This window comes from Podarcis cretensis (genome assembly GCF_951804945.1).
Source record: "Podarcis cretensis genome assembly, chromosome: 2".
Taxonomy (NCBI): domain Eukaryota; kingdom Metazoa; phylum Chordata; class Lepidosauria; order Squamata; family Lacertidae; genus Podarcis; species Podarcis cretensis.
This window is the reverse complement of record NC_137171.1, coordinates 83,849,803-83,875,503: the sequence shown is the minus strand read 5'-3', so window position 1 is coordinate 83,875,503 and position 25,701 is coordinate 83,849,803. Positions and strand designations below refer to the sequence as shown.

Genomic DNA, 25,701 nt, shown 5'->3' with positions numbered 1-25,701 from the left:
ACACAGAGTATAGGGTTGCAACATTGGCTGATATGTTCCGACTTAGAGAAGATGCAGGGTGATATTCAATGGAGATCCCATTGTGTCTGCTGGCACAGTTTTAGATAATTTAATTTGTGAAAATTAATTGAGCTTAAGCATTTTAAAAAGCATTTCTAAAGGTGGAGGTGAATTTGTTGTTGTCTGATCATTTGCTCACAACAGAGAACATTGAAGTAGGATTACTGTCTCTTCCTCTCTCTGAAGCACTGATTTTAATGATTAAGAACCAAGAAATTTAGTACAAATTGGAACAAGACATGATGTTTGGTGCAACACACAATACTACCAGCAGGGCTTGAGAAGATGAATGCTTGTGAATTCAAAATTGCTGTATCCTCTCAGTAATTTATCTTAGCAGGTACTTTATCTGCATGTGACTTATAATGGTGGTTTTGTGTGGCGGGATGCTATAAATGGAGAGAATTTGTTGTCACAGTGCTGAGTCACTGAAGAAGACAGTAGTTTGCTTGACACTGCTGACCGGAGGAGATGCCATCCATTAATTTCAGTATTATCAAACTGTGTTCTTGGTTTGAGTGAGACATAGTTTGCTGCCTGGGCTGGAATAGTAAATGGTGCTCCTATTTCCCAAGTCAGTGTGCATATTACTCCAGGCTAACCAAGTTAATGTTGGTGCAACACAAAATCTCACAAGTGCCTCTCCCTGGAAGTAAACTTACAATTAAAATACATTAAATACCTAACTATTTGTTGCCCTTCCATGACATCTAAAATCAACAGCTTGAGGCAGCTGTCTGACTATGCTCAAACTGCATGTGACCAGGGTTAATGTTCTTGCAACTAGACCAAAATGTCAATTTCTGAATGCCAGGCTTTGCTAGTTCTCAGGTCTGGGAGGTGGGGAGACAGCCTGTCCTGGCAGAGTTGCACTTCTCTGGAAGGAGCAGGTACACCGTTCAGTTGTGCTACTGGTTTCAGCACAGCAACTGGAGTCTCCTGTGGCCTCAGTGGCTAGGCGTGCTTTGTTTTCAGCTATGGCTGGTTCACCAGCTATGGCCTCTTTTGGATAGAAATGATTCAACCACATAGCTGTCAAGCATCCCTTATTTGGCGGGACAGTCCCTTATCCCAGCGCCATGTCCCGCTGCTGCCCTTTATTGATGATGTCCCTTAAATAAGCTACTGAAGGTAATGGGGCCCTTTTCTATGTCCATCTGTACTTTGTCAACAACAAATTGTTGCTGTTTTTTGTGTTGAATATATGCTATATGGTAATTTATGGATCTAATAGGTATCTAAAGCCATTTGCACGCAACAAAATATGTATTTTATCAAAGTAATTGTTGATACCTTATTTTGGCTGCTGATCCCTTATTTTTGAGGCTGCTGTTCCCTTATTTTCAAATCTGTAAGTTGACAGCTATGCTCAACCACTGTACTTCATGCTTTGGTAACTTCCAGACTGGATTGTTGCAATGTACTCTACATGGGGCTGCCCTTGAAGATGATTTGGAAGCTTTGATTGGGAGAAAATGCATTGACCAAATTTATGGCTGGGGTTCCATTTTGATCTCACATAACCTGTTTTAAAACAGCTGCATTGGTTGCCAGCTTGTTTCCAGGATTAATTCGAAGTGCTCATGTTAAAGTCCTAAACAGCTTAGGTCCCAAATTCTGAAAGACTATTTCCTTCCCTAAAGACCCTCTCAGGTGTTAAGATTGACAGAGGGGACTCTCCTGGTAGTTCTGCCACCCTCAGAAGCTCAGGCACTGGTGGTCTAAGAGAGGACATTTGGTGTGACAACCCCAAGCTTTTGTAACTCCCTCCCCATAGAGGTGTGCCTGTCAACTTACAGTTTCTGGAGATTGCTGAAGATGTACCTCTTTACCCTGACCTTTGACATGTGAGAAATATATTTTCCAGACTGCTCATGGATCTCCATCTCACATTATGTTTGAGATGGAGTCCTAAGAGTTTTACCTTGGAAGTCATCTGAAAAGGTTGAGGGCAGGGTGATGTTGCTAAGAAAAGTGCTATTCAGTAAGAAAGACCAAAATACGTATTGGCTCCAAAAACACTGAGCAGTTTCCACATTATGTTTCACAAACAGAGCATAAGCATCAGTGATGGATTTTCAAGAAGATAACACACTGGCTTTTTTTACCTTCCCACCTGCCGAACATCTGGTTTTTTTTACAGTTTATTTACTTTACTTGCTGCATAACTTTCATCACAGTTTTGTTTTTATCTGTCTTCTCTCTCTTCTCCATTCTGTAATAATGCCTTTACTTGTTGGCTAAAGCTACCCTCCTTTCTTCCTCTTACTTTCATCGGTATGGCCAAGAAACACTTAATTAGGGGGGATTGTGGATTTCTCCAGCTCTGCTAAGTGCCACCATGGCCTAAGAGTTATTTGGTGAAGAAAGTCTACCTGCTTCTCTTTTTATCACCTGGTTTGTTGGGTGGGGAAATAGCACTTCCTTGATAACAATCTATTATCTACTTATCACTGCTTTTGATCAAAGAGGAAAAGAAGTCTGTCTTCTCTATCCCATAATGTCTGATTTTGTCTTTATAGGCCTAATTTGCTGATTATTTTTTCAGCAGTGACAGCAGCAGATGAAGTTGAAAAAGTAGATCATGCAGGTTCAAGAAAAGCATCAGTCGGAGTTGTGATAGTGAATGAAACTGATTTGAAAAGGAGTAATTTATTCCCCTTAACCATACCCAGTGAGGCTAGATGAATTCTTATACTCTATATGGCATGGATTTGGAGCCTGTGGCCTTGTTGGACTGCAATTCTTATCATCCCTGTCCATTGGCCATTCTGACTGGGGCTGATGGGAGTGGAAGTCCAACAACACCTAGAGGCCTTCAGCTTCCTCTTCCCCTTTCTATGGTCTGTTTTACTTTCAATGGCTGATGCTGGAGGCCACTTCATGGCAAATTTCACCATGTCCTGTATAAAGCTGGTTGTGTGTATGGGGGTGGCAGCAGCTCTTTACCATGCTTGAGCATTTTCCCCATGCCATAGCAGACCTATGTGGAAGTTTGCAGTGCCACAGATAAAATAGCTGAGTTCTCTTGTGGGCCACTGCACATGAATGAGTTAACCATGAGGGACAGCTTAACTGTCATGTGAAATAACATGTGAACAGACCATATATCATTTGTTCAATAAGCAAGAAAGAAAGAAAGAAAGAGAAAAACTATAGGAAGAGTGAAAGTAAGTCCGATACTTCAGTATTCAAAAGCAGCATATTGAGCCAGAATACCAGTAATTCCTATGAAAAGCAGCATCTATTTCCTCCCAGCACTTCCCCCCCCCCTACTTTATACTGTGGTTTGTTATGCACTTCGTTACATTCCTCACTTAAGGGTGGATTTTAAAATCCTTTAATGAGGAACAGTGTTTTATTACTTCCATTTTAAATGCACCTATAAAGTCTTGGGTTGATTTAGGCATTGGAAGATCTACTGCTATATGTACTGTTCCATTGGGCTTCAGCTGATAAGCCCACATTTAGTTGTGATTCTACAGTGATTCCACTTCAGGTTATAACCTCCTTTCTAGTTTTCTGGTGCTGCTGTTTTGGGTGGGTAAATAAATAAATAAATAAATAAGTGAAGCTGAAAGATGGGGGAGAGAGTAGGGTGTAAGGAGACAGAGAAATGTAAAAGAAGATGAACACATTCAACAACAAATTAAAAGTGGGTCCCATGCTGCAGGTAAGATCCTGGGTCTTTAGTTTGCTGATCACTGTGCTGTTCTATATATTATTTTGCTTTAGAGTATAATGCCTATTTTAGCAACTTAATTGTTCTTGTTGTTTAATTGTTAAGGTTGGTTAAAGCTTGAAATCACATCTGATATCACAAGTGAGAATCTTACTTTGTGTGTAAAAGAATTAAGTTCTGAGTCTTGGTTGCATGCAAAGTCTGGAAATAACTTAATTTAAGTAGACCTCTGGTTTTTATATACTTGATGTTTTAATTTGATAGCCATAAGCAAATCAGCAACAATAGTGATACTTAATAACAATATATCCATTTGTTGTTCCTGCATCTTGGGGACTGTCGGGTGTTGCAGTGTTAGTCCTGCTCAGAGTAGACCCATTGGGATTGATAGCCATTACTAGTACTCTGCTGTCCGTATTACATCAAATGACCCAAACTGTTGTAACTGTTGACATTTTACTGAAAATCCTATAAGAATTCTGTAAATGCCACCTACTTTTCAGCTGCACACAAATGAATGCTGACAGTCACATTTAGATGACTGTCAGCATCTATTGATGTATTTCTCACTTTTATGCTTTTGCAAAATGTGTCTGGGATTATCAAGGTTCACATGTAAATTACTGGTTTTGGTGAGCTTTGACATTCTCCTGTAAAATATTCTGGGTCATATCTGGTGTTACTTTTACTCACAGCAGAAATTAATGGGCATGACTGAAATTAGTGGGCATGACCAGCTTAGGTCTAGTAATTATGAGTCTAACTTAGTTTGATGCCATCCACTGCCTATCTTATTTCGGTCTGTATATGTTCCTGTTTTTTACCAAATAGCAGAGCTAATCATCCAAATATACCCAGCTGACTGGTACCATAGATGGCACCCAGTGAAATGTCATCACACATGTAAAGAAAGAAAGCACCCGCCCACATAATGTGCTTCAGTTTGTCCACAGTTGGATAACATATTTTATACTGGATTTTCTTCCAAATTGTAGTTTAGCTTTAAAAGGCAAATGTTGGCACTACTGTATGTTGAATTTTGAATGTTTGTTTGCTTCTGGGCATGTACCAGCTGGTTTTTTTTGCATGTGTTATATGTGCAGTTTTCCCCAACACTGAAGCAAATGGAGAAGACCTCACTTGCCTTACGCTCCATGTGTACATTTTGGAACTTCCATATGCACATGGGAGCTCCTGGATTGTGGCTTTGCTAAATGCGCACAAATAGCCAAATTTAATACAGTGTTGACATATGACTTTCTAAGTGTATTATCATTTAGAAGTGTTTGATGATTAAGAAATATATAAATATATCTGATAAAAAGAATAAATAATTATACTTTGGCCCGACACTGTTAGGCTGCTTGTTGGGGCTGATGTTTTCTTGTAAGCCTGTCATTGCTTCATTCTTCATGGTTTGGTTTTGCACTGAGGCAACTGCTGACCAGCATCCCAGCAGCTGCGTCTTCTCTCTGTCCCTGCACACCACCATTAAGCTGTTAGGTTGGAATTCCATGTTACACGAGAACCACGCCATAGGTGATAATTCAGGGACAGCATGGCGACAGATGGATAGGTAGAGACCGAACTGTAATGTCTGTTTTGTAGAACATCACCTTTAGTAATAGTGTCTGCTTTCAGCAGTTTGAGGAGTACACTGACTGATGATTTACTGGATTATCAGCAGTGCTTCCTGCACCACCAGGGTTCCTTGGGGGCTCCAGTCCAGAGCTGAGAGCCATTCATTTTCTAAGTCTTGATGAGAAAGCAGCTAGAGATGGTATAGCTGTGAGCAGCACTCCACGTACATACATCCTTGCCAGTTGAATTTTGTTTTGTAATTTTGCATTGTTTTTGTTGACGTGTTGGATTACCATATCACCTTGCAATTTAATTTTATATTTTATTGTTTGCCCCGTGAGCTGCCCTGAGAACGTGTGCTGATGGGCTACCCTGTAAATCTAATAATAGTGCAGTCTCATTTGCATCCGGATTGGTATATAAAATTAAGCACCATTTTAATTTTGGAAGTAAATAAATAAAAATACATGCAGTTTTGTATATATTGAGTAATCCAGAGGAATGTAGATTTGTGTTACAAAGATTGCTTAACGAAATTTGTCTAGCCTGTATGCCTCTCTCTGCTCATATCACTGCTGTTTCCTGACTTCTGTTCATTCCCCCACTCCTGGAGTGGACGGCTCCCTAAAGCACCTGTATTGAACTTGGAGCAGCTGCTTCATTTAGCAAGGAACTAAGAAGTGACATATAACAAGGACTGCAGTAATTAAAATAAATGCACGCAAAATAACAAACAATATCAAACAGTTGCTGTAAACTGTGTCAGTTACTTCCTTGAATGAGTATCTGGAATCAGTAATGGGCAAAAACTCAAATTCATTTGTGATAGCGGGGAACTTAAGGGACTGTTGAGTTGGGACAATGTATATTCTGGGTGAGTTCACACTGCCATAATGAGCAGGTTCACGGTTGGAAAGGGGTGGGGTATATATCCTTGTGGTGTACCATTTTGAACCTGGGAATTCCTGCACCAATTGATTTTTTACTAGAATGTTTTATTTTATTTTTTTAAGAAAAGGGGAATTCAGTTTACAGAATATTACCCTGGCCAAGGTACAGTGGTACCTCGGATTACAGACGCTTCAGGTTATATACGCTTCAGGTTACAGACTCCGCTAACCCAGAAATGGTACCTCAGGTGAAGAACTTTGCTTTAGTATGAGAACAGAAATTGCACAGCGGCGGTGCGGCGGCAGCAGGAGGCCCCATTAGCTAAAGTGAAGTTCAGAACTGACCTCCGGAATGAATTAAGTTCTTGACCTGAGGTACCACTGTACTCTCAATGACAGTTTAACTGAGAATAAAGTATTAAAATGTTCAGCTCATGAGCATATGTCAACAGTGGCTGCTGGCTAGCTTCGAGTGCCTGTTCTGATAAATGCAGATGACTCTGGCACAAAACCACTGCATAAGCTCGCAGTTGTGGTGTTTTGCATTCCAAACACATTAAGAATTTTAGGACAAGGAAGTTTTTATTCAAATACATCAATTATTATGAGCTAGGGAAACTCCTACTCTGAGCCCATTATTTTTTAATAGGAATAGCCTTTTGGATCAGGCCCATGGACCTTCTAGCCCAGCATCCTGCTCTCACAGTAGCCAGTCAGGTGCATGCAGGAAGCACAGAATCAGGACCAAAGTACAACAACACTCCTGCAGTTTCCAGCAACTAGTATTCAAAAGTATTAAAAGGTAAAGGGCCCCTGGATGGTTAAGTCCAGTCAAAGGTGACTATGGGGTGCGGCGCTCATCTTGCTTTCACGCCAAGGGAGCCGGCGTTTGCTCACAGACAGCTTTCTGGGTCATGTGACCAGCATGACTAAACTGCTTCTGGTGCAATGGAACACCATGACGGAAACCAGAGTGCACAGAAACACCGCTTACCTTCCTGCCGCAGTGCTACCTATTTATCTACTTGCACTGGTATGCTTTTGAACTGCTAGTTTGGCAGGAGCTGGAAACAGAGCAACAGCAGCTCATCCCGTCTTGGGATTTTGAACTGCCAACCTTCTGATTGGCAAGCCCAAGAGGCTCAAAGGATTAGACCACAGCGCCATCCACGTCCCTTCAGAAGCATTACTGCTTCCGACTGTGGAGGCAGAACATAGCCATTCTCCATAACAAAATATCAGCAGTACCTAAAATATGCCAAGCGTTCTCCCCATATAGCATAAAATATTTGTGTGTTTTTTCCATCTGGGAAAAGTTTTTTTTCTTGTCGCCAAGTGATAAGTGATTAAAGGCATCTTGGCAGAAAGTATGAAATAATAAGAAATTTCTGTGATGGACTTTATTACACAGCTTGAGCATAATCCGCCCCTTTGTTTACATGTGTCGATGGCATGATGTGGAGGCCTCTGAGCAGATGTGACTGCTGCTAGGACCCATATCCTGCCTCCATCGCATCAGAAGCTGTATTGTACACCAATATGTCTTACTGCAACAAAAGAGTCTCGTCCCAACTCAACAAGGGGATATAACTATCCAGTCCCTAGTTGGACCAAGCTTACTACAGCCAGTAGGTACACTGGCCATAGGAAGGTGAGAAGATGATGGGGAGATCTGTGTAGAGACATCCCTATGTGAGACAACCCCACAACTCATAGTGTATGTGTGTGTTGGGCAGTGAGGGAACATGATGAGGCCAGCTAGGCGTTCAGTGGCCTCCTGGGTTCTGCGATTCCATATAGTTTTTTTTTAAAAATGGGCATATTGCTAGTATTGTATTCTGTACCAAACAATGTTTCTTTCCACTTTATGCATCTTGGGAAGTAGCCTATGAAAGCTGATGCCACAATAAATGAAAGTGTCACTCTTTTTGCATCACCATCCTAACAGAAGCACTCGGCTGCTTTCTCTGTTAACAGCAAATATCCAACAATGTTGTGAATGTTGACATTTACAGGTGAATACTGACATTCCCGTAAGAATTTTGGAAGTGCCACCCACTTTTCAGCTACACACAAATGAATGCTGACAATCTCATTTAGATGACTGTCAGCATCCACTGATGTATCAGTGAGTTTAAAACATTCAGAAAATGTGTCTGGAATTGCAAATGGATAATTTTTTCGGTAAATATTGACATTTTACTGTAAAATATTCTTGGCTGTATCTGGTGTCAGTTCTACTCAGAGTAGACTCATTGAAATTAATGGCCATAACTAATTTGGGACGCAGGTGGCGCTGTGGGTTAAAGCCTCAGCGCCTAGGACTTGCCGATCGAAAGGTCGGCGGTTCGAATCCCTGCGGCAGGGTGCGCTCCCGCTGCTCGGTCCCAGCGCCTGCCAACCTAGCAGTTCGAAAGCACCTCCGGGTGCAAGTAGATAAATAGGGACCGCTTACCAGCGGGAAGGTAAACGGCGTTTCCGTGTGCGGCTCTGGCTCGCCAGAGCAGCGATGTCACGCTGGCCACGTGACCCGGAAGTGTCTCCGGACAGCGCTGGCCCCTGGCCTCTTAAGTGAGATGGGCGCACAACCCCAGAGTCTGTCAAGACTGGCCCGTACGGGCAGGGGTACCTTTACCTTTACCTAATGTTGGATACCTCTCTCTGCACAAAGATAGGTAGCTTTTTATTGAGGTCATGGTGGACATTGTCTGGAGTGATTTGATAAAAGTCCTCACAACTGACAATAGATTCATACTTCTATAGTTATTCCTCCATATGCCATGAGCTATCACCAGCTGCTTTTCTGGTGATTGAGGTATTGTTGCCACCAGCAGAACTGTGTTTTATATTCAGGGATTAAAGAAATTTAAATTTAGTCAGTGACTTAGTTGCTTACTTCTTCTATTTAGCCAGGTGTTGATAGAGAACATTTTGCTTCATGTAGGAGGTGATCTTCAGATCCCAGGCCTACGCTTCTATTTATGTGGACATGAAAGCTTAACACTTTTTCTCAGTTGTATGTTGAGCCATCACTTAAACAAGATGACTCCTAGGGTGAGTTAACAGTATATTAGAAGCAAGGAGCATAGACAAAAAGAGCATCCCTAGGAACTTGGATTCAGCCCAGTTTTCGATTTGATGATGAAGGCACCCTGTTTTAAAAAGTGTTTTGTGAAATATTCTTAGATGTTGCCCAGCCAGCCAATCTTTCTGGTAAAATAAATACACTTTTGTTAGAAGCCCCCTTTATTCTGATGTGCTTTACATTGTTGGAAAGAGAAGCCACATTACAGAACAGAAGGTTTCTGCTTGAGTTTTCCTTTCTCTCTTGTTGCTTCCAGGTTCTTGGATTTCCCCCCTGTTTTTCTTTACTTCTTTATTTCTCACTGTGGAGTTGTAAAGATGACCAACCGCTTATGCTTGCATAAAGCAGTTAGTTATATACAACAAATACATGTGTTTGAGAAAATCTTCAGTAAAGGACTATGGGTTGAGTCCTTGAGAAATAATTTATAAAGTGCAACACAGTTCAATGTGTGTATGCATCTCTAGGGGCCAATGCTGGCACAGAGCTCCTGATCTTTTAATCATGGTTAAGGATTAGAAGTGGGCTGTGGGGTCATGTGCTCCTTCCCCACTTGTGATTTCCTCACTGGTATTGATCATAATTAAGAGAGCAGTGTTAAGCATGGTTTCATGCTAACCAGGATTTCTCTCTTAACCAGGATTTGAAAGCAGCTCCAGGGCATGGTTAGCATTAAAGTTGGCATCAACAAACACTTGGGATTTGAATGTCTGATATGGAATTCAGAGAGCAATTTTCCCCTGGGTTAAGTTTGATCTTGCTATTTTTTGGCTTTCGCGTTTAGCATTTCATTTGGCTCCCCTGCTTATCTGGCTCTGTTTCGCAAGAGCATCTTTGCACATGACATGCGCCCCTCCGCTTGTTGGCATACTGTCTTCTGCACTGTGTTATATTATGACCAGGATTGTGGATCTGTGGGGAGTGATCTGTGACTGAGATTGGATTACATTTGATCTCTTCTAGTTCTGATTCTATAGACTGTATAAGGCTTGAGAAGTAAAAGCTTTGGTACTACTCCTCCCCCCCCTGTTTTTTATCTTGCATGTTGAGCTGTCTGGTTTTCTGTAACCTACCAGTGACCACATCCATTTCAGTCCCTTCCTCCAGTCTGTTTTCCCTTTCTTCCACTTCTGCTTTCTAGTATGTTCAAATATCTATAGTCCTTTCAGAACTGATCCTGTAGCTCATCTTATCAACCTGACTACCATTGCTTCTGTTGATTGGTCTCTCTGCTTGGTTTTGTAAATTAACATGATAATTTAACCATAAAATTACAGAAATATTGCACAATAAAAAGCTGCAGTGTTTTCTGTTCTGTTTATGACTAAAGATTGGTGTATAATGTATTAGTAACCCATGTTAATTTAGCAGTAAGAGCTATGAACATCAGTTGTATTTATTTCTAAGCAAGTACAATTAGGATTATATCCCAACAGTGCAATCCTATACCCACTTAGGGGGTAATCCAAGCCCAAGATCTGCCAGAATGAGCAAATTTTGCTCCAGTGGATCTCTGGCTCAGGCGGCCAATTCCTGGAGCAGCTTGGCTATACCAGTTTAAACTTCCTCATCCTGGCTCAACCGGGACTAGTAGCAAGCTGAGTAGAGACTTGAATCTGATGCCAGCGTAAGCCCTGGGGGAAAAAAAGTGCTCTAGAGTGGGAGGTTTCAGGAGGACTTAACACTTGATCTTAACTGCATTCAGTTCAGTCATGTGACCTTGGAATCTGGCAGAACTAATGCTGACAAAAACGGTAGTGCAAGTAAAACTCTGTTTTAAAGCCTTGCTTTCCCTCTGCCAGACTTAGGCTGGCTCAGCTGGCAGTAACCCTGCTCTTGAATGGTGTTTGGATCTGACATATTTTATATTGGCTTAATGACATTAAAGACTTTATATTGGCTTAATGACATTACGCTGGCTTCCCATGTTTAGGATTGCTTCCAAACCTGGGTGTAAAGTCCATTGAATTCAATGGGTGTTACTTCTGAGTAGACATGTGTAGGATTGGGTTTGTAAAAGTTACAAAGCAGAGAGATGGAAAGTCATCATTGAAACCAATAGTTTCTTCTAAACTTAAACACCATGGAAGATTTAAACTCATGATGTCATTCTCAGTAGAGCTCAGGTGATGAGATAAAGAGGAAATCTTGAAAATAAATGAACCCTTATTTAGAAAGTGCTTTCTCTCAAAATAGACCATTTTCTGTTGGTTGAGATCTTCAGTAGAGATGTTGCTGTTAAACAAAACAGCAACAAAAAATAGCACCTTTTTATCCCTTCCTTACTTTCTGCTCTTAATTAGGCCTGTAAACATTACTGCATGAAATACATCTTTGTTCAAAATCCAGAGGATTTAATCTAAAAGTTACATACGCTTCAGGTTATAGACTCCGTTAACCCAGAAATAGTACCTCGGGTTAAGAACTTTGCTTCAGGATGAGAACAGAAATCATACTCTGGTGGCGCGGCAGCAGCAGGAGGCACCATTAGCTAAAGTGGTGCTTCAGGTTAAGAACAGTTTCAGGTTAAGTATGGACCTCCAGAACGAATTAAGTACTTAACCCGAGGTACCACTGTAATCCTAAAAGTCCTTAAACATTCAGTGAAAAATGCTGATAAAAAAGGAAATGTTTGCTCCAAGATCATTCCACAGTAGATCTGATACTTCTATAAAATAAATCAACTAGATTAGAATACATTTGAAGTGAAAATAATTTATTAATATAGGAAGTACCCGCAAAATGGTCATTTGTTGTTGTTGTTTAGTCCTTTAGTCGTGTCCGACTCTTCATGACCCCATGGATCAGAGCACGCCAGGCACTCCTGAGTTCCACTGCCTTCCACAGTTTGGTTAAACTCATGTTCGTAGCTTCGAGAACACTGTCCAACCATCTCGTCCTCTGTCGTCCCCTTCTCCTTGTACCCTCAATCTTTCCCAACATCAGGGTGTTTTCCAGGCAGTCTTCTCTTCTCATGAGGTGGCCAAAGTATTGGATCTGTCCTTCCAGTGAGCACTCAGAGCTGATTTCCTTCAGAATGGATTGATTTGATCTTCTTGTAGTCCATGGGACTCTCAAGAGCCTCCTCCAGCACCATATTCAAAAGCATCAATTCTTCGGCGATCAGCCTTCTTTATGGTCCAGCTCTCACTTCCATACATCACTACTGGGAAAACCATAGCATTAACTATACAGACCTTTGTCAGCAAGGTGATGTCTCTTCTTTTTAAGATGCTGTCTAAGTTTGTCATTGCTTTTCTCCCAAGAAGCAGGCGTCTTTTAATTTTGTGACTGCTGTCACCATCTGCAGTGATCATGGAGCCCAAGAAAGTAAAATCTCTCACTGCCTCCATTTATTCCCCTTCTGTTTTGCCAGGAGGTGATGGGACCAGTGGCCATGATCTTAGTTTTTTTGATGTTGAGCCTCAGACAATATTTTGCGCTTTCCTCTTTCATCCTCATTAAAAGGTTCTTTAATTCCTCCTTACTTTCTGCCATCAAGGTTGTGTCATCTGCATATCTGAGGTTGTTGATATTTCTTCCAGGAATCTTAATTCCGGTTTGGGATTCATCCAGTCCAGCCTTTTGCATGATTAATTCTGCATATAAATAAGCAGGGAGACAATATACAGCCTTGTTGTACTCCTTTCCCAATTTTGAACTAATCAGTTATTCCATATCCAGTTCTAACTGTAGCTTCTTGTCCCACATAGAGATTTCTCAGGAGATACATGAGGTGATCAGGCACTCCCATTTCTTTAAGAACTTGCCTTAGTTTGCTGTGGTTGACACAGTAAAATGCTTTTTCGTAGTCAGTGAAGCAGAAGTAGATGTCTTTCTGGAACTCTCTAGCTTTCTCCATAATCCAGTGCATGTTTGCAATTTGGTCTCTGGTTCCTCTACCCCTTCGAAATCTAGCTTGCACTTCTGGGAGTTCTCGGTCCACATACTGCTTGAGCCTTCCTTGTAGAATTTTAAGCATAACTTTGCCAGCGTGTGAAATGAGCACAATTGTGCGGTAGTTGGAGCATGCTTTGGCACTGCCCTTCTTTGGGATTGGGATGTAGACTGATCATCTCCAATCCTCTGGCCACTGCTGAGTTTTCCAAACTTGCTGGCATATTGAGTGTTTGCTGCTTCTGTTAGGTCCTTTCCACTTTTGTCCTTTATTATGGTAATCTTTGTACGAAATGTTCCTTTCATATCTCCAATTTTCTTGAACAGATCTCTGGTTTCTCCCATTCTGTTGTTTTCCTCTATTTCTTTGCATTGCTCGTTTAAGAATACCATTTTTGAGCTTCAAGAAAAGAAATTTATTGGACAACTGGAATGAATTAATTTTTTCAACCTGAGACAGCAACTTCGATACAAGTAAAAGTGGACCTGGCTGGCCATCTTACTACTAAAGACCATTATCGGAGTTAAACAAGGATGTATTTTGGTGCCTTTTCTGTTTAACTTTTATATTAATGATATGGTTAAAGAACTGGACAGCCTACAGTTTGCTCCTGTTATAATTCTCGACCAAAAACTTTCAGTTTTAATGTATGCTGATGACCTACTACTTGTGTCTAGAACCCAGGTGTGCCTGAGACAGCTGCTTGCGAAATCAGCTTCATATTGCATGGGTAATGCTTTATAAACTATGACAAGACACAGGTCATCGTATTTGGGGAGCGCCCTAAAAAGCATGTTTGGCGCCTGGATGAACACATTATAAATCAAGTAAATACGTTTAAATATTTGGGACTGGAAACTGGAAACTTATATGTTGAGCATAGAGAGCCAAATAGATAAAATAATCTTCTGCTACTGGTTTAGAGTTCAACAGATGGACAACACTAGGTTACCAAAAAATGCCTGATTGAGTTCATGAATGGATTACCCTTAAAAACTGGGTACATCATGCTACCCAACTGATGGGCAAATATGACCTCGTAGTGACCGAGCTCAAAGAACTTTCCCTACACTCTCAGAAATTTTTTTTTAAACGGACTATAAGGGCAGTGGCTACTAAAAACGACTTAAACTCCATGTACCCATCCACATGCGCCCCATTATATTTTAAACTTAGAGAGGCCCATGAACATACGTCTTACTTCAATGAATTGACTTTTGTACAACTCTGGAAAGCTTTTACAGAGCTACGATTAAATACAATAAACTCTGCTTATAGAGATGGGAGACATAGAGGCATACCAGTAACTGATCGTGTTTGTATTAGGGGATGCCCTGAATTAGAGGACCTTACGCATTATATCTTGTGCTGCCCCTTATACATGGAAGCAAGAGAACGGTTTTTGACACCTATAATGATAAGGTCCCCTGGCCAGAATCCTTCTGACATGATTCTATATCTCCTTGCAGACATTGATAAGTATGTGACCTGGTGTGCAGCACTTTTTGCAACTGCCGCCAGGAAAATTAGAAAAAATTATATAGCTGAGATAGCTATCAACTGTAAAGGAGATGAATTTATTTGACCCCATCTACACCAAGCTGTATCTTTCTCACTAAACTTTGTACATAATTGTCTATTGTATTATTTAATATTACTTTTAATATATTAGTGGCCCTGCGGTGATTTTAGCTTATAAATTTTATTGTCTAATTTTTCAATTTGTATATTAAGGAGTTTCTATAGTTTTGTGCAGATTAGGTCATGTTTTGACAATGTAAATGTTTTAAGTTTTTGTATCTAACTAGTATATATTTTATTGAATGACATTGTATACATTGTAGCAGCCTTTGGCTATAAGCAATAAACTTGACTGACTGACCTGAGACAGCTGCATAGCAGCTCAGGTGCTGATTCTTGTGGTTGTCTAAGCAAACCCGACCTCTTTTTATTGCAAAACATTATCAACAGATATTTGTGGTTGTGGATCTGCTTACTCTAAAAGCATCTGCAATTAATCTTCCTTTACTTTTTATTCTAATTGCCATAGGTTATGTGATGTGCTTATTTGCATCTAGTCATTAGAATTGTTTTACCATGTAGGGATATTGGCCTGGAGCCCCCTGCCAAATGGAGGAGCACCTATAGGGAATGAGCAACGTAATGAGTCCCTAGATGAGGCTTAAAACATTCCAACTCTAACTGCCCCATATAAAGGGGTAAACAAGGTAAAAGTTCAAAAGGAATAAACCTAGTGCAGCAAAAACCTTGGGTTAGCAGGAGCATTGATACCTACTTTGGCTGTAAGAGTTCAAGTGGATAAGGACTTCTGTATGTTTTACTGTAGAAAAGCAACTAATACATTCATGAAAACCAGGCAAGAAATAAAATAGTATACATAATAAGGAACAACAGACACAAGCAAGACAGTTTGATGGACAAAAAACAATGGGCCACACACATCCAGGTTATTGCTATTTGATCATTATTAATCCTGAACTTCAAAGAAGCAGGAAGACGACTTGAATAGTCTATAGATAAGATGTCCAGAGTGTCAAAATGAGTATGTAATATATATATGTGTGTCAGGGAACTGCCATAGAAGTTGTGTTACAGGGAGCGTCCGAAAATCTTGCGAAGCAGTTCCTCTTCTGGGAGGAGGAAAGCCCCACCTCCAGTGGGGAAGAGGTGCAAGGACCAGAGGATGCTAATTGGAACCTTAACACCACTCCTGAGCAAGATGGACAGGAGGGAAACACGCCATTGCCATCGCCCATCCTGTGAAGTAGTCTGAGGCGCAGAGAGGGGCGGAGACGGTTGGGGGTAACGAAACTCTTATGTTGGGGGAGGTCCAAAAAAAGACCACTCCCGGATTCTGCTAGGGATTGAGCCAGACATTAGCTTTGGGACTCTTCACTGTAAATAAAGGTAAAGGTAAAGGGACCCCTGACCATTAGGTCCAGTCGTGACCGACTCTGGGGTTGCGGCTCTCATCTCGCTCTATAGGCCGAGGGAGCCGGCGTTTGTCCGCAGACAGCTTCTGGGTCATGTGGCCAGCATGACTAAGCCTCTTCTGGCGAACCAGAGCAGCGCACAGAAACGCCATTTACCTTTCCGCCGGAGCGGTACCTATTTATCTACTTTCACTTTGACGTGCTTTCGAACTGCTATGTTGGCCGGAGCTGAGACCGAGCAATGGGAGCTCACACTGTAGCGGGGATTCAAACCGCCGACCTTCTGATCAGCAAGTCCTAGGCTCTGTGGTTTAACCCACAGCGCCACCCGCATCCCTTTCACTGTAAATAGTTTGTACCAAAATAAAGCCTGTAAAACGCAGGTCGGAGTCCTGCCTCGTTACTCTCGAGCAACCGCAACAGCCACCTGACAATGTGTGACAAATTTAAATAGAGTATCAAATGGCTATGCATATTAGCAATGTTGTTGTGCCCATTAGAAAGACAGATCTCTGGAGAGATGGTAACTGTTCATGTTAAGAAGTACCTGCTTCTTTGATTGTACAGAGGATATACCGTATATACTCGAGTATAAGCTGACCCGAATATAAGCTGAGGCACCTAATTTTACCACAAAAAACTGGGAAAACCTATTGACTCGAGTATAAGCCGATTCACCATACCACAAACCTCCTGGTGGGCCGGAGTGCGTTTGCACATGGCAGAGGGGGTTTCTCTCTCCCCCCAGCCCCTCCTGTCCCCCTGCCTACCTAGTGTGCTGCCGAGAGGCAGAGGCTGGTGGTGTTGGAGGAAGAAGGAGCAGCCCGAAAGGGCTGCTTTCAGGCTGCTCGTTCCTCCTCCGCCACTGCTGCCAGCCTCTGCCACTGGAAATGTGCTCGGGTGAGACCCTCACTCGAGTATAAGCCGAGGGGGCCTTTTTCAGCATAAAAAAGTGTTGAAGAAGTCGGCTTATACTCGAGTATATACGGTAAATGTTGATGAGGCAGGAAGAAAAATGGGCAGGAGAACAGCACAGGTGATGGTGTAAGGAGGAGAAAGAACATCTCAAAGAGTGCTTTAAAATGTTTTAATTAATTCAGATTGGAAAGTCATAAAGATACTGACCTGAATTTCTTGAAGGATCTAGCTAAGCTAATTTCACAATCACTTACAGGCTAGATTACACAGGTGGTGTAGGCAGTAAGTGTTGTGTGATACAGAAGAGAGTATTGGAGTTCTATGCACTCTGCTACTGTACATGACAGCCAGAGTTTACCTCATGTAATGTGTGTGAATAGACCTTGAGCATGCAGTCTATTCATGCTCTCTTTTTTCCAAGAAATGGAGCCACTTCATATTTAAGCTTCTGCTTATTATAAGGGCAAGCACATTGGTCTGAGATTTTACTTCCATGCTCACTGTGTACATATCTTACAACTTTGAGAATGTTTGAGAATTAGCACAGTCCAAGAAGGCTAGGGAAGAGCCCGAATAGTGCCTGCTGTTAAAGAGGGAAGAAGACTGGACTGCAAACACCTCAGAAGTTATGAAAGCAAACCACATACACACATAGCATATATATATATAAAAAAGCAGTGTGAAATGGGCATTTTGTGGCCCTTGTAAATAAAAGCGCCAATTCTGCAGATTGAAGTGGCCTACTGGGCCCATGCGGGGTAAGGTGATTCTTCTAGTAAACTGGTCACAAGCTGTTGAGAAACCCAGCCAGATGGGTGTGGTATAAATAATAAATTAATGTTATAAATTATTATATAATAACATTAACATCTTGATTTTGACTTGGTAGCAAATTATTATGAATAATGTTTTTTCCATGGCAAAGGCACTTGCAGTATGGTGATTTCTAGGCACAATCCTTTAAAAAATATTTGGTAATTCTTTATTTCTCCCTTCTGTCTTTCTTAAAAAAATTCCATTTGAGGCACAGAGTTAACCATGGAATCTTGTGTATGTTCTAGCAATGTCAAGTCCATCTGCCTTATCTGTGTATTTGTATATGGCATTCTTACACATAAAAACAAAAAGCCCTTTGGCAATAAAAGTAACTATAACATGCAGAATTCTTCTTAGTTTGAAAATGTGCTCAGAAGGATAGTGCACTATTGTAATTTCATAAACCCACAGTTAAAATGAACCTGTACTTACAGGTTTTGGCATTGTCAAGTAACTTTTAGTAATCTCTAATTATATTTTTATTTTCAGATCTTCAGCCTAGAGAAGTCATTTTAAGGAATTTGTTGCCTTTTGGAAGAATGCTGTGAAGCAGCTTGCCAACAATAGCAACTGGAAATAGAGGTTGAATAACCCACTTAAGTGTGATTAATTTCGTATTAAGTAGTACCTCACATTAAAATAAAAATGTATGGAAGTGCAAGAACAATCAGTAACTTGGAAGGAAGTCCTGCCAGATCCCCTCGCTTGCCAAGATCTCCTCGGCTGGGCCATAGGCGAACAAGTAGTGGAGGAGGTGGAGGGACAGGTAAGACGTTATCAATGGAGAATATCCAGTCACTTAATGCCGCCTATGCAACATCCGGACCAATGTACCTGAGTGACCATGAAGGTGTGGCATCCACTACTTTCCCCAAGGGCACAATGACTCTTGGAAGGGCTACAAATCGAGCTGTGTACGGTGGTCGAGTGACAGCTATGGGGAGCAGTCCTAATATTGCTTCCGCTGGCCTTTCCCACTCCGACCTCCTTTCTTACACCGATCAGCATGGGGGGCTGACCACTTCTGCACATCACCACCACCACCAGATCCCTTCTATGTTGAGACAGGTAAGGGATAGCACCATGCTAGATCTACAAGCTCAGCTTAAGGAGTTACAGAGAGAGAATGACTTGCTGAGGAAAGAACTGGACATCAAAGATAGCAAGCTTGGCTCTTCCATGAATAGCATCAAGACCTTCTGGAGCCCTGAGCTCAAAAAGGAAAGAGTGCTGCGGAAAGAAGAAGCGGCCAGAATGTCCGTTCTGAAAGAGCAGATGAGGGTTTCTCATGAGGAGAACCAGGTAAGCAATTGCAAATGAAAATAATGGTATGCGGAAAAGGCAACTGATGCTTTGCTTATTGTGGTCTTCTCCAACCTGGTCTCCTCCAGATATTTTGGACTACAGCTTGCATCAGCCACAGCCATTGTGGACATGCTGGCTAGGCCTGATAGGACTCTTAGTCCCAAATGTCTGGTGGGCACCAGGTAGGGTCAGCTGCATTATTGTGTAGTGATGGCCTACGGGTGGCATGTTTTGGCTTTGTAACATAATAATTCCCTGTTGCTTGTTTCTAGTTTCTAACTGGGAAGAAAGTGCACCAATAAGCTTCACTTCATTCAGAATTTCTTTGATCCAGGAATCTTCTCCATTAATAATGTGGAGAATGATTGTTGGTCACTACCTATTTTTTTTTTTTTGTATTTTCAGGACTTTTTGCAATAATACAAATGCATTCAGGAAACTTTACTATAGAAACATGTTATATATTTATCAGAGAGAGGGGGCATAGTCTAAAGATAGACCAGTAGGTCAGGGGCTTAACTTACATTAAACAGTAGCCCAATACTGTTTATTACAGTATGCAGTAAACCAACTATTATATCCTTATGTTTTTGTGCTTTCTCTGTTATTACCCCCACCGCACCCCACCCCGAACGTTCTGGGCCAACTGCAAAAAAAATTCCATTAGAACTAATATGTAACAGTAATGTTCCTTAAAGACATTCCTTAAAATAATAAAGCAGATTTCGAAGAAGAGCAACTAATAAACATCATTCTGATTTTTAAGGTACTCAAACATGTTGCTGGACCTCAAGTTGGCCCCAGCACTGTTAAATGCCAGCTATTGATTTCCTCATGTAAGATAATTGGTGATTCATATTTCCCTTTGCAGAGAAGTCAATATCTCTCACTAGGTTCTGAAGGGGGTTAATAAGTGCTCTCTTGTAAGGAAAAGTGTCTGGTATTTGAAATAATCAGAACTGGAAACTAAAAATTCATGAAGCAATCACCTAAGATTCCTCATAGAGGGAAGAGAAAATGAAGCTTGAGGGAATCATATTGCCTGCAGTTGGATATTTTCGTGACCATAGAGGGAGGGTGATGATGATGATGATGATGTTGGGACAGGATACGGGACAGATATTTCACATGACACTTTAGATTGGTGAATACTGGTGGTGGCATTGTCAAATTTCCTTTCTTCACATTGATACCTTATGAACTGAAAGTACACACACACTTTGTTACACACGAATGCTGTTATTCCAATGATTCTAGCATTTTACCAAGCTTTCATAGGGCATGTGTCTCTTTCCATGGCATTGTGCATTTAGGAAGCAAACTAACAGTGGATGACTGGAGGAATTTAGGCTGGTGCTATGGGAACCTTTTCGCTTGCTGTCCCTGCCTCCATTCCTGCTATCACTACAGCATGGCTGGCTAAGAAACTAAAGCAGTTTGCCAAATTAACCTCTAAGGCTACAGTTGGGGGTTATAATAATTTATGAGTGATTTTTCTTTTTAAATCACATATATTGAAAATGCTGATGTGAGAAGAAACATGAAATTACGTTTGGGTAGTTGATTTCTTCTTTCTAGTTAATTTAAGATGACAGAGATTTCCCCCTTCCCAATGTATTATTTTAGATTCTCTAACTAATTTGCAATAAGTATAGAAAATGTGTATTGCTTCAAATTTGTTTCAAAAGATGTATGATAAGTTTCACTTGTGGGTAGGTAAACCAGTTCAGTTTTGGATGAGAAAATGTTGCTGATATTAAAAGGTATTTTTGCACTATAATGTAATTGGTTGCGTCTTACGAGTTAGGAAGACGCAGAGTTAGCCCTGAACCACTATAGCAGTTTTCTTCAGTTACACATGGTGTTTTGCATGCAAATGGCTGATATTCACAAGATAATTTATTCAAAGAAATTCAGCATTAAGGGTTGTGTCTGGTGTTGGTTATATTCATAGTAGACACATTAAAATTAACAGAAATGACTTATCTTACAAGTATTAATTTCATTGTGTCTACTTTGAGGAGAATATAGTTGGATACAACCCAGAATATATTTTTTTTTGTGATGCTCTAGTTTCTTCTTTGTAATATATTTTCCCATTAATGCTTTCTTTATTCCATGCAATCAAATCCTCTTTTTATAAGTGAAGAAACTACAAATAATGTTTTTTAAAATCCTGTTTATGTGGAGATGGAAGAAAGTATAGAAATACATGTTGACTGAGATATGTTAAATGGTATGCATGCAAAACATATATAAACGGTAGTAAACAAATAACATAATTGTGCAATCCTAAAACTATTGTAAAGTCAGCTGAGGAGCCTTAGGCAGCATGTGTGTTGCTATGCAGGTAGAAATGGAGTCACACTGGCTGAATGACTCTTAATGCTGCCAGAGGTCCTCCAGAATGCTATGGGAAGCTCTAGCACTATAGATGTTCTTCCAGTGATGAGCATCTGGCACAGAGGGGAAAATTGGGGCATGTCTGCTGGTGTGGCTATGCCACATCCAAAGCCCTTTTGTTTCCATGACATGCCCATGAAACAACATGACTATGCCAGCTCTGTTGCCAGTGTAGACAATTCCAGAGGGAGGAAAGAAGAAAAAACTGTGCCCCCCACATCTTCCTCACTGCCCATAGTGAAAGAGCAGGGCAATGGACATGGCAGTCCCTCCACAAGTGGATGTCTGGGATATCTCCCCCCGCCCCTACTCCTGAATGTAATGTGTGTTAGGATTTCTCTGGAAAAGTCGTAAGCACCTTAGAAACCAACTTCTGACAAATTTATTGGGGCATAAGCTTTCATGGCCTAGGAGTCTCTTTCCTTTATCAGATGCATGAATCCTTTGGCAAGTGGATGTAAAGGGAAAAGAATGTAAAACTTGGAGTTAATGAGGCTGAAATGCAAATTGGAGCTTAACTGTATGCAAAATAAGCATGATGACCTGACACAACTGCACTAATTAGTGATAGCATTGTAGAATAAATTAACCCCCATAGTGGGACAGGAAACCACTGTGAAGAGGAGTAGTAAGGCAGCTCTTTTACATTGGTGTTTCCTTTTGAACTTCGTTTGTTCAAGGATTGCCACCTTATGGTCATTGATCATGTCCTGGTTGGTTGAAGTGTTCTCCTACTTGTTTCTGAATATTGCTTTTTCTTTTTTTTTTTAACGTCGTACTTAGTTTAATTTATTCTTTAACATAGGAACCGGGCACTTTGTCCTTTGCAGAATGCAGGAAGGCATTTCTGGCAGATGAGAATATATTGCATTGGAAGAGAAGCAGATGAATGATCCCCTGATGTTGCAGCTCGCATTATTAGGCCCTGTAAAAGTATTCCTTTAATGAGGAGAGAGTTGGCATTTATGTTTGTTGTAGGGTCTGGCCCCTGTGTCTGTATTGCTGGTATGTAGCCACCTAACTGTCTTAGGTTGGGTGTGGGCATCTGTAAGTATTGCCAAATAACTCCCCCCTTTTCCTCCTTTACCCCTTTCCACCCGAGGATTATACTTCATGCATCGGATGAAGTGAACTTGAAGTAAAGTGAAAGCTTGTGCCACAACATGTTAGTTAGTTTTTAAAGTGCCATAGGACTTCCCTGGGTTTTGCTGCAACAGATTAGCAAAATAAAAGCATGCATGCTTCAGATATCCATCTTGCTTGGGCACAGGTAGCTTTTAAAACATGATCTGCCTCTTGCTTTGGGGGGCGGGGCTTGAAACTGCCTTTCTCCTGAGTTTAGCACAAGATGGATAAATATATTATAATGCGTGGCTATCATTTCCATGAGAACTCCACTCATGGGATTCTCCTGCTGGTGAAATTGGGGGACGCAATTTCCAGGGAATGTTCCTCCCCCTGCAGCTATGGTGTACATCCACCATGTGTCATGGAGAATGTGCACATAATCTGCCCATGAAGAGGCCATTGTGCACATATCCCAACCAATAATCTCATTAGGCCTTTGGAAATGTGTATTATCTCAGTTGCATTTTGTACATTCTTTGGGCCTTATACACATTCTCCAGTCAATACGTTTACTCTCCAAGAAACATACCCTGTTCTTCTCTTTCAAATTCAGAGGTGGGAACCAATGGCCTTCATGCCACTCCCACAGATCACTGAGGGGAAAGAGGGCATGGTTTTGCTAATGCCAAGTTGATTCTGTTATAAGCACTAAACTGTTGTTGTGAAGGGTCACTGTTCTTATTTTGAATATTACCCCAAAGATGGGAAGGGTGCTGACACTTATCACCATTGATACCACAGGGGATGCAGCAGATGTCCACAGTAGTAAATGCAATAACATTACACGCACCATTCCCCATTGTATCTGGCATGCTAGAGAGAGGTATGCATCTCTCTGTGTGTAAAATGAGGGCATGGTATTTTCAAAGTAACAAGATTAGTGATATTAGTGCTTTCAGAAAATGCAGTTTTAATAGAAGAGGAATATTAACATAGTTCCACTCAACAACTCGGATAGAGAATAGGATTCTCCTTCAATAACTGAGTTACAAGTGTGAGTTTATTGCACAAAGAAACCCTTGTCTCGAAAGCCCTTCAGCCAAGATATCTTGAAATTTCTATTGCAATTGCTATCTTTTCAAACTAGTTAAACTCCTGGATTGGAATCATATTGTGCCCTGCCATATATCTCCAATATTCAGTCCCTATCTTCCATTTCCACTTACTGGCAAAATATACTTGTTTCTGCATTCTTTCCCATTCAAAGATGTATTCATTTCTGATCTGATGAGGTAGCAGGGAGGGCAAGGGATTGTATGTGTTGTAAATGCTGCTGTTGTAAGCACCTACCTTCATAAAGGGTTGTTGTTTTTTTAAATTATACTTGGAAAAGGCTCTGTGACATTAAAGATCTGTCAACCATGGCAGAAAAGTCATCTTCTGTGTTTTCTTAATTAAGACACCCATGCCAGAGGCCTTAGAGCAGACAGGTAGCATAGTGAATTGGTTTAAGCTCTTGGTATGAGTTGTTGCTCCATCACTGTGTAAGTAATAGAGTGGTTAATCCCCAAGGCCCTCTGTGGCCCTCCAGATGTAGTCGGACTTCCTGCACTCTTCAGTCCCAGTAAGTTTGGCCTATGGTCATCCTTAGTTGTGAACCGGATACATCTTGGGAGCCATGCCTGGTCTATCCCTAGTTCAAGACTTCAGAGGTCCCTGGGACAAATATAGCTCTTGCTTGCTCACAGCACACCTTTTCGTATGGGAATGGTTAGGATTATTGACCTTCTGGATTCCTGAGTCCACATTTGAACGCAAAATTAAAGAAAAAGAAATATACAAGTTTTAAAACGTTCTAAGGTCTCATGCGCAGATGGTGTGAATATTTGCCCTCTGCATTTGTTCATTGTTCTTGGACATCATTCACTGGAAGAGATATAACGCGTGAAACTTCCTGCTAGGATTATAGAGAAAATTCTTTAAACGTTCTGATGTTGTCAGAGTTTGGGTTGTCAACTTTTGTTTTCCTAAATTCTGGTGCACCAGAGTGATTGCTTTTGAATATATGAAGCCTGACTCTCCTTTATGAAGGGAACAGCCTGGCCTTTTGTGGAATCTGGTATCATGTGTTTCACCCTCGGCTTGGCTGTCTGCAGTGCCAGCAGCCCACTGTTTTTGGACGAGGTGGCTGGAAGTTGCCAGACTGAGTGGGAGACCGTGGCCTGTGATACATGGTTCATCTGTTTGCGGCTTGAAAAACAGCAGTCACCACTCTTACTACGGAGAGAATTTCCACATTGGCAGCACAGTATGTGTATGTGCATTTGGATTTGCATCTAGAGAACAAAGCATTTGCACTAACCAACAATAAAATAGCTTAGCTGGTTTTCTAGTTTTGCGTCTTCCTGTTCTGGCAACCAGCCATGAAGCTAAAATTCTGGCCAGTTGGCAACCCAACTGAAAGGAAGATTAAAAGTATATCTAGACACACGAATTAAAGAGTGCAATACTATGCAACACTTTAAAAAATATTGTACTGCTTCATTACATGAACACCTCACATTATTTATTATAAGACATGCAAAATACTGTTATAGGTCAGGACAAAAAAAAATCCAGGGTAAAATTGACTGGATTACTGTCTGTGGAAACATAATTTTCGTTAAGTAATGTAACTGTTGGCTTTACAGGTGATTTCTTTCTTTCTTTCTTGACATATTTTATCTATCTAATTTGTCACACTGCAGATTATTTTACCTTTTATTTTTAATTTTCTTGTATGATGTCATTTGTTCTGTGATTAATAAAAGATAAGTGAGAAAAAATATCAAGTCATGTAATATTTATAGCTTCAATGGTAACAGTGCTTCTTCAGTTTGACAGTTCACTGATGAAGGAATAGCAATAAATTACACTGTCTGTAGTCACATGGAACGCTTGGTCTGTAAAATAATGGATGCAAATCCGGCTAAACAACAAACACCATATCCAATTCATGAAGATATGTAGCACAATAGTACAGAAAATATTGTTTGTTACAA

General features: G+C 40.9%; 1 protein-coding gene across 13 annotated transcripts in view; it reads left to right on the top strand.

The window, feature by feature from the left end:
- Positions 1 to 25,701, top strand: part of ERC2 (ELKS/RAB6-interacting/CAST family member 2) — a 530,269-nt gene that overhangs the window by 4,681 nt on the left and 499,887 nt on the right. For all 13 annotated transcript variants that reach the window (XR_013835709.1, XR_013835710.1, XM_079964988.1 and 10 more), the window contains exon 2: positions 18,374 to 19,186. Coding sequence is in view for 11 of the 13 variants with exons in the window: in XM_079964988.1 (XP_079821114.1) it covers positions 18,530 to 19,186 (657 nt within the window). In the remaining 2 variants the exon portion in view is untranslated. The remainder of the gene's footprint in view (positions 1 to 18,373; positions 19,187 to 25,701) is intronic.